At 42.2% G+C, this 13,552-nt stretch overlaps 2 protein-coding genes across 10 annotated transcripts; one reads left to right on the forward strand and one right to left on the reverse strand.

Annotated features, from left to right (window-relative positions):
• Positions 1-90: 90 nt before the first annotated feature.
• Positions 91-3,220, forward strand: fam113 (family with sequence similarity 113). 2 transcript variants are annotated; one of them, XM_058068038.1, is made up of 9 exons: positions 91-322; positions 526-604; positions 1,183-1,262; positions 1,365-1,597; positions 1,733-1,883; positions 1,977-2,217; positions 2,296-2,352; positions 2,631-2,771; positions 2,847-3,220. In XM_058068038.1, exons 1-9 carry the CDS (start codon positions 320-322, stop codon positions 2,999-3,001), a joined length of 1,140 nt encoding a protein of 379 aa, XP_057924021.1. In that variant the 5' UTR covers positions 91-319; the 3' UTR covers positions 3,002-3,220. The 2 variants fall into 2 exon arrangements, with proteins under 2 accessions (XP_057924021.1, XP_057924022.1); XM_058068039.1 differs by lacking the exon at positions 526-604.
• A 115-nt stretch (positions 3,221-3,335) lies between these two features.
• On the reverse strand, positions 3,336-13,502 carry LOC131125889 (dynactin subunit 1-like). 8 transcript variants are annotated; one of them, XM_058067874.1, is made up of 32 exons: positions 13,344-13,502; positions 11,229-11,294; positions 10,963-11,157; positions 10,797-10,878; positions 10,692-10,723; positions 10,563-10,583; positions 9,870-9,893; positions 9,523-9,609; positions 9,174-9,317; positions 8,998-9,021; positions 8,496-8,693; positions 8,146-8,350; positions 8,000-8,078; positions 7,754-7,913; positions 7,576-7,680; positions 7,258-7,449; positions 7,074-7,190; positions 6,849-7,001; positions 6,597-6,757; positions 6,352-6,520; positions 6,202-6,270; positions 5,879-6,091; positions 5,600-5,761; positions 5,398-5,529; positions 5,193-5,318; positions 4,987-5,129; positions 4,755-4,918; positions 4,539-4,654; positions 4,279-4,474; positions 4,125-4,198; positions 3,965-4,054; positions 3,336-3,900 (listed from the first exon to the last, which is right to left on the reverse strand). In XM_058067874.1, the coding sequence occupies exons 2-32, from the start codon at positions 11,268-11,270 to the stop codon at positions 3,763-3,765; spliced, it is 3,813 nt and encodes a 1,270-aa protein (XP_057923857.1). In that variant the 5' UTR covers positions 11,271-11,294; positions 13,344-13,502; the 3' UTR covers positions 3,336-3,762. The 8 variants fall into 8 exon arrangements, with proteins under 8 accessions (XP_057923857.1, XP_057923858.1, XP_057923860.1 ...); XM_058067875.1 differs by having other exon boundaries at positions 13,332-13,406; XM_058067877.1 differs by lacking the exon at positions 9,523-9,609.
• Between the last annotated feature and the right edge of the window lie 50 nt (positions 13,503-13,552).

The raw sequence follows: 13,552 nt of genomic DNA on the forward strand, positions 1-13,552 counted from the left end.
GAATGGTAATGTTATGAATGTTGTTCTGAAGCTACTAGCTACATGGAGTCACGTGGACTCATGATTAAGGAACGTGATCACATTATTTCCGAGTGTCCGAAAACGCCTCGTGATCAGGCCAATCCCGCGTACACCTGTTGACAACAGAAACTCAGTCGCCAGTTTTTATGTATCAAATTGTATTGTTACTTAAAAATAGAGTGCGTCTAATGTCGGCGAATAAACGACGACAGACTCTCGATATGTAAAACAAAACTTCAAAACTAAGTAAACGTTAGCTGTAGCATACATTTTTGACTTTTTTGCACTTGTTTCCACAATGGTAAGTACCCCGAAGTTGTAATGCTAATTATTCATGCTAATAGCTTTTTTTTCGTATATAATGGAAGAACATTCAGCAAAGCTAAACTCAAAGTGGTCCTAATAAACTATAATTATTTGTGACTTGGTGAATCTTGGTCAACTTTTTAGCTGCGTTATGTGCATTTGTTGAGAGAGAGACATTAATGTGACTTTCTGAAAAAGGAGCGAATGACGTTTGTGAGCCACCATCATGTCAGCAAGCTCTTCCACAACAAGTTCATTGTGGTGCTGGGAGACTCCAGTAAGTATGTCATCAACGGTCATTCATTCCACTTTCGTCACAATAATACTAATAATAATAATAATACATTTTATTTGTATAGCGCTTTTCAAAATACTCAAAGACACTTTACAGAAGAATGGAGTTGAATAAAGCAAGTAAACAGAGTAAAAGATACATTAAAATACAACATTCATTCGTTAATACACAGTTAAAAAATGAGTAAAGAGGTCAAAACGTTTCTTCTTTAGAGAAACGGGTAAGCTAGAAGTCTATTAGATTGTAGTACTAGTAGTATTGCTACTGCGAATGATAATACACACATTATGGAAGTGCCAATAACTAGTATAATTTGTGTTTTTTTGTTTCAATTTGTAAGCATCATATAGCATTTCAAAATGTGATTCAGTGGGCCTGTCCAGCCCCATTTTTTCTTAATAATGTTAAAATATCGTCTTATCTCGTTCTTGTGAACACATTATCTTGTGTCATGGCGTTGACTCCCCTGTGACTAGTTCTAAGAATATTTTGTCCACCTGGCTGATCATAAAAATCAATTAATTTTAATACAAAGTGTTAACTGCTCTTTGTATCCCCAGTTCAGCGGTCTGTCTACAAAGACCTTGTCCTGCTATTACAGGAGGAGAAATACCTCAAAGTGGCACAACTCAAGAGGAAAGCAAGTGATGATTTCTCTGTTTTTAAGTTTGTTTTTCATTTGTTTTGTTTTTTTCTTTCCCTTGGCGGCCAGTTTACAACTTACACACATTTCCCTGTGCAGGGTGAGATGAGCTTTGAACAGGACTGCCTGGTAGAAGGTGGATGCCTGGGCCTATTGCACAATGGCACAGGGTATCGGGAGGTCCGGCAGTACCAGTCCGCACACCACCTGGTTCGGTTCTACTTTGTGACGCGCATCTTCTCAGACTACATGAAGAGCATCTTGAAAGACTTCCGCCATGGTTTGAAACCAGATTTGGTCATCGTCAACTCCTGTGTTTGGGACATTTCAAGGTACATAAGTGGATAGCAAATTGGTGATAATAGCTGGGATTGTTATTGGGAGGGGGGTGTTAAGTTCTGAAATTGTCACTTCCTAGTCATGTACTCTTGTCACAGCCTTCATGTAAGTTGTGAACCTTCCTGTAGGTATGGTTTAAAATGGGGTGAGAACTACAAGGAGAACCTCAATAGGTTCTTTGAAGAGCTGAACGGGATCCTCCCAAAGGAAAGCTTGGTCATATGGAACCTCACCATGCCCCTTGCAGAGACTATCAAAGGTGGCTTCTTGGTTCCTGAGGTACTATAAAGCAAATATATTCTACACCCAAAAGCAACCGATTTTGATCTTATGTGAATTGAAATAAACAAATTTATTTTATCATTCTCATAGATCTCTGACAGGGCTGCCCATTTACGTCACGATGTAATCGAAGCCAACTTCTACAGTGGCGCCGTAGCCAACGCCTACAAGGTGGACGTGCTGGACCTCCACTTCAACTTTCGCTTCTCCCTGCATCATCGCACTAAAGATGGTGTCCACTGGAATGCCCTGGCCCACCGCCGGATAACCACCCTGTTGACGCTGCACGTGGCAAACGCCTGGGGTGTGAAACTGCCGCTCGATTCCAATGGTGACGAGGAAGGGTCCTTGCAAACATTAATTTTGAAATATCATTTTGTTTATTTATGCCAACTTTGCTTTATTTTAGCAAGAATTCCTGCTGCTTATCAGGTGCCAGCCCAGCAAATCGTTCAGAGACATGAAGGTAGGATACGTGTTATATACCAAGGATATTAGTTGTTGGTATAAACATTTTAACGCTTTCTCATTACTGTTTTGCCCTTGTTTTACTGTTTTTTTTTTAGTTTCATTATAATTTTAGAAAGCGCTATTGACCAATAAAAATAACATGCTGCAGGCTCCATAAGGCCTCCTGTGCCACACTCGGGACGACTGAATGAATGAATGGTCTCTTACCCAAATGCCCCAATCTCTGGTAGTTTACTAATTTTACACGTTTGTCACTTCTGTTGTCTTCCACAGTGCGCCACCCAAGAAACAACTTTTATCCTAACCCTGCTCCCGTCGGTGGCTTCATGAACACTGTGGCTAACCCACAGCCACACTGGTACGAAGATGAAGCATTCCACGAATCTCACTTTAATTACAACCCACTTCCATATGGTAAGCATTGTATTATTCAACTGCAAATGGGTCAAAAAAGTGACTAACGCCTCCTTTTTTTATTCTGTTAAAAAGGATATTCTCGTCATCCTGAGCCTTCAAATACATATTGTGCAGCTTGCTATGACTGGACCCGCCCCCACGTGATGAGGAATAGATACATCAGGCACCACTACACGCCGTACACTTACCACAGGCCTGGGCAGCAATTCTCTAATGATTACTTTTAACTGATTTGCACTCCGTTACTGACATCACACTTGAGTTGTTACATTTGAATTTCATTCCTTTTATACATTCAGCAGTTTTCACTTAAGATGTTTTCAAGTTTTTGCATTGCCTACGTTGTTTTTAAATGCGGTTGTCAGGTTTAAATGATTATTGCATGTTAAATGTGTTAGTTACTTTTGATATATTAAATCTTAAGCCCCGGATTTTCCATCCATCCATTTTCTGTACCGCTTGTATTCATTAGGATCACAGGCAAGCTGTAGCCTAACCCAGCTGACTCTTATTTTAAACAAATTACTGTATAGTTGCGTTTCATGAAACATGAAAACCATGTCAAGTGGTTGCTTTTTATTATAGGAACTATTACAAATACAACAAATTGTGTTTTCTGTAATATAAGTATACATTTTGATGATAGGTTACAACTGATGAAAGCTCCACATTCAGTAGGCCTAAAAATGGTTAATTCCAGTATTGTAAACCCCTGGTTTGTGCTGCAATCCGCAAATGTACTGCAAAAACCTCACAACCCTTTAATTGGTCTCTTAGTCTGATTTGAACTCCTGTAATCATGTCACTTTTGCACCAGATTTAAATTCATTGCACCTGTGTACAACGATTTATCTAATTTCCCCTGTAAAGTGAAAAATGTAGCAGTGACAAGTTAAATCCAAATCACTGAATCTTCTATTATCCATATTAACTATATATGAGAAAATATCAAAGTACGGATAGGAATAAAAGTAAAAAAAGAGTTGCTTCAGGCCATGAGGAGGCGGTGCACATTTTGCAGCTGCTGCTGTGACAGGACAAGACGGTGGACTTGTTCTTGTCCCCGGCTGCAAGGAATGGCGACACGGCCCACAAACACTGTTCCGCCATTCTTCTCTTCTTTGGCCTAAGAAACAGCGCACAAGATGAACCATGCTGCCGTTGATAGTGTGCACCCATTGGGGTCTCACCTTGACGAATGAGGAGACAGGGAAGGTGGCAAAGTCCGATGCAGCTTTTGCTCCAGGCTGATGGGACACCACGTGTTCTGCTACTTCACCCTTAAAGAAGAAGTTGAATATTCAGAACCACATTCAAGTGTTGCTAATCTCAAGTACAATATTATTTTACCTTGAGTTTGGCCAGAGCATCGCTGAGGTTTTGTAGCCGTGCGGTTTGCTCCAGCAGCTGGGAGCTGGCGCTGACTGGTGGTAGAAAGCGGGAAAAGGGGAAAGATTTGAAAAATGCCGGAAAAATAATTCACAGATGTGACGTTGGCACACACCTGACGTCTTCCCGGTAATGTCCACCACTTTGACCTCTGCACTCAGTTTAAGAAGGGTCGCTAGCAGCTGGTCGGTCCTGCGGTAGATGCCTGTATTAAGTCCTTCAGGTGGTGTGGAGCTCTCTTTGGACATCTTAGGCAGTTTGGGAGGGTAGAGAGGCGGTAGGGAGGCCAGCTGTGCGCTCATCTTCTCCGCCTGAATGGAAAAACGCACTTGGTCAATCCAAGATGACAAGAATAGTTTAGTTGTAGCAGAATACCTTAAGTCTATTATTTTCGTTCTTGAGGCGTTTAATGCCGAGTCTCTGAGCTTCAAGCTGCTGCTGGAGAAGAGGAGAGTCCACCACTTGCATTGGTCCTGATATCTGGGACAAACCTGCAGAAGAAGGAGGACATAGAATAACTGTGATTCCTCATCAATATAATTTTGAGTGTATCTGAAGCAATTAGTTTGTGTGGACATTTTATTCACTTACTCCCTGCTGGTCCTACGGCAGAGGCAATTCCAGAAGCAGGCATGCCACGCAAGCCTTCTATGGTCATCTTTGATTGATTATTGATGCGCTGTTTCAGCTCAGCCTTTTCTGCTTCCAGCTGGTCGATGTCAGCTTGGAGAGCATCCATCGTCTCTTCAAATTCCCTGCGTTTGTGGAAAAGGAGAACATGTAAGTAAGCACAGAATGATGAGAAATTATGATCTCCTCTCACTTTTCTTTCTTTTTCAGCAAGTCGAGGTTCTTATCCAGTTTGGTCTGGATCTTCTCCACACGTTCATCTGCATCCTTGGTGGACGTGTCCAGCTTTTTCTCAAGCAGGCTCAGACGGACATTAGCCTCACTCAGTTCTTCTCCCTACAAATTATTTTGTTTAATTTCTCTATACAAAATGTGAATTTTATAGTTTGACTGGAAGACCTTGATTTTGAGGGACTTCTTAAGCTCCTTGATGACGGTTTCTCTGTCTTCTAGTTTAACTCCAAGTCCCTCAGCATCAGTCATCTCAGCTCTGACCGTGGCTGCTCTCGTTTCCACTGGAGGACTCTAATGTCAGAGTTATTACAGGTTAATGTGTCATTCAAACATCCTGATACATCAATGAGATGAAGTTAAGAATAAATACCTTGCCCTGTGGTTTGTCTGCATCGTACTCTCCTTCCTGCATGGCTGTGGCCGTCTTGTTCATTGTTGCGATGATAGCTCTGCAAGACTGACGTAGGCACTCGGGACCATTCAGCCCATGAGCACCATACACCTGTGTAGGTTACAAAGAAAACAACTTTGCCATGTCCACCTGTGTCAACATTTTTTTAACAATTCCCTACCTGTTCCACAGCCTTGCAGGCAGTATCCTCCAGTTTAAGAGCATTCAATCCTTCCTGATCACCAAGCGGAGCGACCATCTGAGCTCCAGCTGCTGCCACTTCCTGGAGCACGGCGACCACACGGGTCAGTTGACGTCTGCACTCAGTCAGCCCTTCGGACACCTGGCACAACAAGAGTAACCTCTGGTTGTTTCTTGTTTTATGATGGTAAGGCCCCAATTGAGTTATGTATACATTGTACCGCTATATTGTATATACAGTATTGTATGTCCGTTATACCTGTTGTCCAAAATTGAGAGCAGCGGGTGCACCGACAGCATCTGTACCGGGCATGCGACGTCGGATCTTCTTGCAGAACTGTTTGATGTCTGAGCAGGAAGTGTCCAGGTCCTTCAGGAGAACAGCCAGCGTAGAGTTTTCCTGGCCTGCTGCTAGGAATGCCCTCAGACGAGCTACCTCCACTCCCATACAGTCCAGAGCACTCTGGATAAACTATAGTCAAAGGGTAAATGGAGGTTTAGAGAACCCGCTCGGCAAACTTCTTCACTTCACAAGGATCATATTTCGCCCCATTGAAGGAAAAGACTTAAGGATTTAATTACCTTAACATGGTCAGCCAGTTGGACTGTGCAGTCCTCTGTGTGATCTGCCAGATGAACGCTGTATAATTGCTGAGACCAGAACAAACTAACTTAGTCTATTTCTATTACAAGGGGTATCATCTGTGTGCACAGAGAAGAATATTCTTTTACCTGGTAATATTTGATGGCCTTGGTCAGCGGTTCCACCTGAACAGTCTCATCCAGTTGGTCTTTGTGCAGCAAGTCGATGAAATAATCCAGAGATCGCTCGTGGAAGCTCATTTCAGAGTAGAGCGTACCCATTCGCTTAAAAACCTCCACTGTGCACACATTCAGAGCTCTGGTGGAACAAGAGAGGACATTATCAATTATGCTGCTAAACCAGAGTAATTGAATGTATGAAGGATGTAGCTTACTGCTCATATTTGTGCAAGGTGGCCTGCAGCAAACTGAGGGAGTACACCAGTCCTGAAGCAAAACTACGCTGTTCTCCCGGAGGACCCTTGAGTGCTGTGCCTTGGGCCGGGTTCCCGTTCAAGTCAAACTTTTCCTGCGCCTGTTTGCTGATGAGTTCAGCCTTTGTTGGACAGATATGAAGATGCACGTTACAGAAACCATCTCAACACACAAAAGTAGACTAGTAGATTTTTAACTATCCGTTAACTTACCTTGCAAATAATCCTGGGGATGAGCAGGAGCACCAGTATGCAGTCATGGTCTCCACCGTGACGGAGGAAGGAATCGGGCATGAAGGAAGTGAGCAGAGATACTTGGCGATTCAGCTGAGCCACCTCCATTTTCCTTAGCTCCATCTCAATGGCCTAAAGACAAACAGTTTATCACCAGATTAAGGAAACACATTGGACTTTGAAGAAACATCATCATCATCCTACCTTGGCATACGCTTTTGTTTCTGCAAATTTGATCTTGAAGTCAAAAAGTTCTGCGGGAGGTTGTTGTACTTGTTCAGTACTTGCACTCTGCTGAGTCATCAGCTCTTTGTTGGCCTCCTGCACATAAATCAAAATACATGAAGCGTAGTCCTTCCATATCTACAATACCTTGACGTGAACCCACCTGTAGTCTGCTAGTGAGCTCTCTGTATTTGCTGATGGTCTGCTGGTAATCAGCCACGGTCTCCTGGGCAGCCTCCACCCTCTTGTCCGCCTCTCTGACCTTTGCGGTGCCCAGGTCCAGCTGCTCTCTCAGCTCCATTTCAGTCTCCCTGGCATTCTCCTGGAGCTCGTCATTCATTTCATTAATTGCCTCCTGTTGGCACAGAAGGATATATTTTGGGGGGGTAATTTGGGAGTGTCTACGCTTATCAAAGAAGCTTCTCATACAGAAACTTGAATGAGACGCATTCCTACTTCATAGGAATTAAGATGCACTGACCAGATCAGTCACAGTTTCTCTCAGCTCTCGGACTTTCTCCTCAAGGTCAAGATTCCTCTCTGTCAGAGTCTCAACCATCTCCTCTGAACCAAGGGCAGCATCCACCTGGATCAACATGGACGCAAACCCTCAGACTCAGGTTTGAAGAATGTATTCACATTCGGAATATATGTTTTACCTGTTCTTTTAGTTCATCGACTGTGGCCTCGGCCTGCTTGACCTCCTCCTGCAATTTCTCCTTCTGAGTCCTCAGGGTCTCCATCTCTGTGTTCTTCTTCTCCATCTGCTTTTGCAGCTTCACATGCTCCTGTTTCTCAGAGGCAGACAGGTCACGCATCCTGAGAAGAAAAGTTGATCTCTTTATACGTTAACCCTAAGCTCATGTTCATGTTCTTAGAACTTTTATTTTCTTGTACAATCTCACCTGACCAAAGCCTCCTTTAACCTGCTGTTCTGCTCCTCGAGCTGTTTAACATGGTAACTGGAGGCAGCACCATCTGAACCTGCAGGAGAAACAACAGAAGGTGACGGTCAATCCACATTTGTCAAAGGGGCGAGTGGAGTACAAACCTTTCTCCGAAATCTCGTGTCGAAGGATCTCCAGATCCATGGAGAGTTCCTCCACTTTCTCCTTCAGTGTGTCCACCTCCACCTGCAGTGACTCTGCTCGCTCTTCAGCCATCTCTTTGTCTAGAGTTGCCATCTCAATGGCATCTGCCGTGTCAGACATCTCTTCCATGTAGCGGTCCTTGGCCTCCTGAGCGTCACGTGCTTCCTGGAAGAATGGCACAAAAAGAAAGCCGCTCTTGTGATCAGTGGCAGCTTGTCTTTCATCCTCTCAGTTTTGAATATTCATTCACTTCATAGTACAGTTCAAGTATACCTTATCATTACTTTATTGTGCCATATATTGTTTTTACCCTCTTGGCTTCTTTGAGTTGCTTCTGCAGGTCGGCCTGCTGTTCCTGCATTTTGGTCTTCCACTCTTGAAGTTGCTCCAGTTGAATCTTGTGCTTCTCCAGCTCCTTCAGTTTGACCTTGTCCTCCGTGCGCTTCATCTTCAGCGTCTCCAGCTTCTCCTCCAGGTCCTTGACCTGCGCCCGCAGTGACTCCTCCTCCTGGTAGATAGAAAAAAGCAGGTTGGTCAAATTAAAACTGTGTGATGCTTCTATAGGAAGGATTAGTACCTGCTACAATTACACCCATTGCCCAATAATTTATTTCCAAGCATATAGAGGAAAATCACCAACAACATTGGTCAGAACCCATCACCAGCACTAATAACAAATAGTCTTGTTCCAGAGTGAATGAAGTGGGATTTTAATGTTCAATTAACCCTCAATGCAAACATACCATAGTGTGCATTTTTAGTTAGTTTGTGGACACATGCCATCAGTATGCATGCAGCAATTAGAAAACTACCTGTTTGGAAATGGTAGGTTCCGCCTGGTCCAACAATAGAAACAGGGATGGAATGAAAATACATTGAAATTAAAATGATATGAAATGGAAATGTGTCAAACCTTTATGAAAACATTGAGTGACAGTCATTTAAATGAAATAGCAACAGTTTTGCATTTTCTTTCTTAGTAACCCACCTTGCTGGGAGTAGCAGGAACAGATGTCGCTGCCGCTGTGGACGATCCACCGGGCTGAGGGATGACTGGAACACCCAGCGCACCCTGGGGAGTGGACAGGCTCACCTCGCTGACGTCGCCAGATGACAGACTGTCACGGGAAGTCTGACAAAAGAAGGAAAGTGTCAAAGAGTGTCGAGGGTCATACTTAACATGACTTCCTGGTTGGACCAAACAGTCACCTCCCTATTGTGACCTCACTTTTTTGGTGCCTTCACTGAATCAAAAAAAAAAAAACAAATGCACCCATGTTCAGTGACCACACGTTTCACCACTTCCCGTGACACATACGAGACATTGTGGAGCATACCATGAGTGGTAGACAGGAGCGGCCAGGAGGGCGTACCAAGAGGGAGGGGAGGGAAGTGGCTGGTGCTAGACGCCGTGGCGTGCTCCACTGCCACAATCATGATTAAGAATGTGTTACTCTCAAGAATGAAATGTCCAAAAATAGAAAACTAAAGAAGCTTATACCTTCATGCAAATACATTTCTCAAGAATTTATCCTTGCTTTTCTGCTTGCCCTGACAAGTATGTTTCATTCCCTACTTGCAAAATAGCATTCATTCTCATTACACACAACAATGTCCTTTCTTTGACTCTTTTTAACCAAGACACTTTCTTTGACCTCCCCAGTCAGTCAGTTGACAATCTCACCTTGGCAGAACGGCGGGTAGAGGACTGGAGGAGAGGAGCACACATTGACAAACAAACACATCCAGCGTCGCATGGTAAGAGATTAGCAGCACAAGAACAGCACACCATGTTAGATTATATTGACTGTTCAGAGTTAAGAAAGCCGCAATTAGTGCCAGAACAAATGCAACCTCATGCAAACGTGTTAAAATATTTGCAACGCCTCCCATCCTCACTAGTGCATGCCTGTGAGGCATAAAGTGCAAGCTATGACCTCTGAATGTGTGAGCAGGATGCATGCCTTTTATGAGAATGTAAATAAAATGTGCACACAAAGCACCAACAATGCATCTCCTGTGCAAAACTGGGTGGCCAAAAAAAAAACGAATGATGACAATGTATTGAAAGGCGTAATATGACATCCTCATGTGCAGTATCAACACAATTACAGTAGATCCTTGCTATTTGTGGAGGTTTCATCCTCCGCTGGATTATTAAGCCATTTCTAAAGCTTTGCATTTAAGTGTGACAAACATGCAAAAAAAAAAAGTCAGGAAGTGGGGCAACACCTTTTCACACCACTCCACACAGAAAATTAATTTCCACGAATAGGTAGGGATCTACTGTATATATTTTAAAAGAGGGATAAGATTGATTCATATTAAGTGTGACAACCAGGGCAAAGAAAAATAAGCTGGATGTAAACATGTCTACCTTCTTAATGCTCGTAGGTGTCTGCAAAATGTATTGGGGGGAAAACAAGAATGAAATGTGTTTTGTTTTTGTTTTATTTGTTTCAACAATAATTGTCATGATCACTGAAATGAAATAATTGGTGCCTACCTGTTTAGATGTTTTGGGAGTCTCTGGAATATCTAGTGAGCCAAATACATGCCATTATGTTAAGTTTAAGGCACTGAGAATGAACTTTAGAGTGTGCGTGTTTACCTTTCTGTCTAAGGCTCTTGGCAGCACCAGACTCGGGAGTGTCTGGAGAGGTTGCACTGGAGCCATCATCAATGACATGGATCTGAACATGGCAGAACAATGAAATGTTAAAACTGCACATATTCTGCTACGCCTTGTGGACATGTTATTCATTTTATTTACAAACCTGAGACTGCCTGACAAATATTCCATGGTTTTCCTCACAGGTGAAGTAGCGCTTCCCCTGGACGGTGCCGTCATTCTTGCCTTTGGGTTCATCGAGTCTGACACCCACCCATTTCCCAGCAGCAAATAGGGTCACGCCAATGAAGGCAACAGTGCCACGCTGCTCCTTTCCTATCACCTCGACTACAGAACCAATCTACGAGAGACGACAGGTAATTAGATGTTTTCCAGTTCAGCATGTTGTTCCTTTCACTGTCGACAAGTTACCTTTGGAACTTTTCCGCTTTCCCCAGCTCCCCCGCTGCTCATTTTGCTGATCAATGGGCTGGTCAGCTGGAAAATAGATGAAGAATCTTAAGAGTTCAGAAATGTAATATCTTACTACATGATTAAATGTAATTAATAATTTTCTGAAGCAGGTAAAAAAAAATAAGTGACATCTTCGTCATTTGAATTTCACAGGCACCCAGTCATATGTTTCAGACCACAGCTTGGTATTCATCTTTTATTTGGTTCAGCTCACACAAAGATGGCTATTCATGACAAAGTAGAACATGTGAAATCATGCTGCCTAACAGCGTATAACCACAGGGGAGAAAACGGGAGAGAAAAGTTGTTTCTTCATTCAGGGAGTAGCAAGATGTTTGTGAAGTTCAGGTTTTTTGCAGCTATAAACTCATCCGATTTATACTTCAAGTTTTTGATTTTGTTGTTCCAACAGGTTTACTGATATGTTGTTACACCCACACACACGATGAAGCACCATCACAATGAAGACAAAAGATCTACTGGGATGAATATGGTGAGTTCCCTGAATCTAATTCATCTAACTGTTTTAGATTTAGCTGATTGATCGCATCGTGATTCATCACAATTATGTAGGATATTCACCATCAAGGTTACTTACCCTGGGAGTAAACGAATGTCTCCTGCTCAAAGCCATTATAAAAAGTCACACAATCCGTACTACTTAGCTGTTTCCTTGCATGCTTCATGGAAAGGATAAAAGACTAAACTAAAAGGAGGGGTCCAAGATGCATCACAGGGCATCATCAAATGGGGTGGGTGATACTGCATATTTTGGTATCGATCCGATACCAACATCAGTATGACCTACACAGCAGATACGGATATGTTTATTTTGGGTTTGATATTATAATCAGAATCAGAATGTAACACAATACAATACTCTAAGCAAACCAAGTATTTTATCAACCAAATTTGTGAACATTTTGACAATAAGTACAGCTTAAGACAATGTGACAATATCAAATAGTTATTCCCTTTTGTTTGAGCAGCAAGGAAAAACTAGTAGCATTTCACATCCTTTCAATTTTTTCCTCTTAACCCCTTTTGGCTTTGTAAACAATTTAACAACACATAAACATTACAATCACTGATGTGCTGTCAGGGGAAGTAGACCCTCACTTGTCATGATGAAACATTAAACAAACAAATAACATCAAATAAATATGAATATAAATAATATCAATATAATGTGCCATGCCATTGGCTGGTGACCAGTCCAGGGTGTACCCCGCCCCTCACCCAAAGACAGCTGGGATAGGCTCCTGCATATCCGCGACCCTAGTGAGGATAAGCGGCATGGAAAATGGATGAATGGAATATTAATCAGTAAATATTAATATTTGTCCATTTAACTGTTTGATAAATTAATTCTCTGTATCTATATCAGTAAATGTTAATATTTGTCCATTTTAACTGTATGATAAATATATTTTCTGTATGATTCTGTTTTTAGCAATTTCTTTGCTGAATTTGTACATTTTCACATCTGATACAACCTAAGATGAGGTCAGAGTCGCTTCTTGGCATATTGCACACAAGAGGGCACACACACCAACGCGTTTTTGTCGATTTATTTCATATACAGATTAAAAAAACAGCGATGAACTGCAACAATGCAAACATACCGAGGAAGAGAAATACCGATATCACCAGTCTAGTATCAATACCTACTATGTTTGCACTTATCCGCCCACCGCATGACCAAGTTAAACAGGGAACAGGCAGGACAATATTAGCTCTATAGCATTTGTACTACTAATGTAAATATACTTATTAAAGGTCAAATGAAGAGAATTAGGAGCGCTAAGGCTGTGCTTCCATTCGAAATTCCCTCATTTGACACAGCGCCCTTAACCTGCCATTGTGCTGATGGAAATTACTAAAGGATGTCTTAGTTCATGCTAAAACAAAACTGCATCTGCTCATATATTTTCTATAATAGAGTAACACACGGGAAACACCCATGCACATAAAAGGTGGCTATGATTAGCACAGCTAACGTTACAGCTGGCAATTGGGTTTACACCAATAACAGCACTTGAAACTAAAATCGAGTCGTACTTTATGACTCACCACATGCAGAAACCACGATCTTCAAATGTGTCTCCTCAGTTTGTTGCTGTAATCTGAACTTGATCCTTTTTTATTGTTTATATTTTTGACAAGGCTTCGATTTTCAGCTGTTTTCCGGTCTCCTTTGGTAGGTCACTTCCGGTGAAATGGTGAGTTCAATTTGCAACAGCGCCCTCCTACAGCCAAAATTGGTACTGCAAATTGTCCTT

This window comes from Doryrhamphus excisus, chromosome 3, assembly GCF_030265055.1.
Source record: "Doryrhamphus excisus isolate RoL2022-K1 chromosome 3, RoL_Dexc_1.0, whole genome shotgun sequence".
NCBI lineage: Eukaryota > Metazoa > Chordata > Actinopteri > Syngnathiformes > Syngnathidae > Doryrhamphus > Doryrhamphus excisus.

Excerpts from the sequence above, each read along its gene's own strand:
- fam113 (XM_058068038.1), top strand. Across the intron at positions 1,598-1,732 it reads TGTGTTTGGGACATTTCAAG|GTATGGTTTAAAATGGGGTG; the intron begins GTACATAAGTGG and ends ACCTTCCTGTAG. Across the intron at positions 2,218-2,295 it reads ACTGCCGCTCGATTCCAATG|CAAGAATTCCTGCTGCTTAT; the intron begins GTGACGAGGAAG and ends GCTTTATTTTAG.
- LOC131125889 (XM_058067874.1), bottom strand. The coding sequence starts at position 11,270 with ATGAGCAGCGGGGGAGCTGGGGAAAGCGGAAAAGTTCCAAAG. Across the intron at positions 7,450-7,575 it reads GAGAAACTGTGACTGATCTG|GAGGCAATTAATGAAATGAA; the intron begins GTCAGTGCATCT and ends CTGTGCCAACAG. Across the intron at positions 5,130-5,192 it reads AGAAGTCCCTCAAAATCAAG|GGAGAAGAACTGAGTGAGGC; the intron begins GTCTTCCAGTCA and ends AATAATTTGTAG.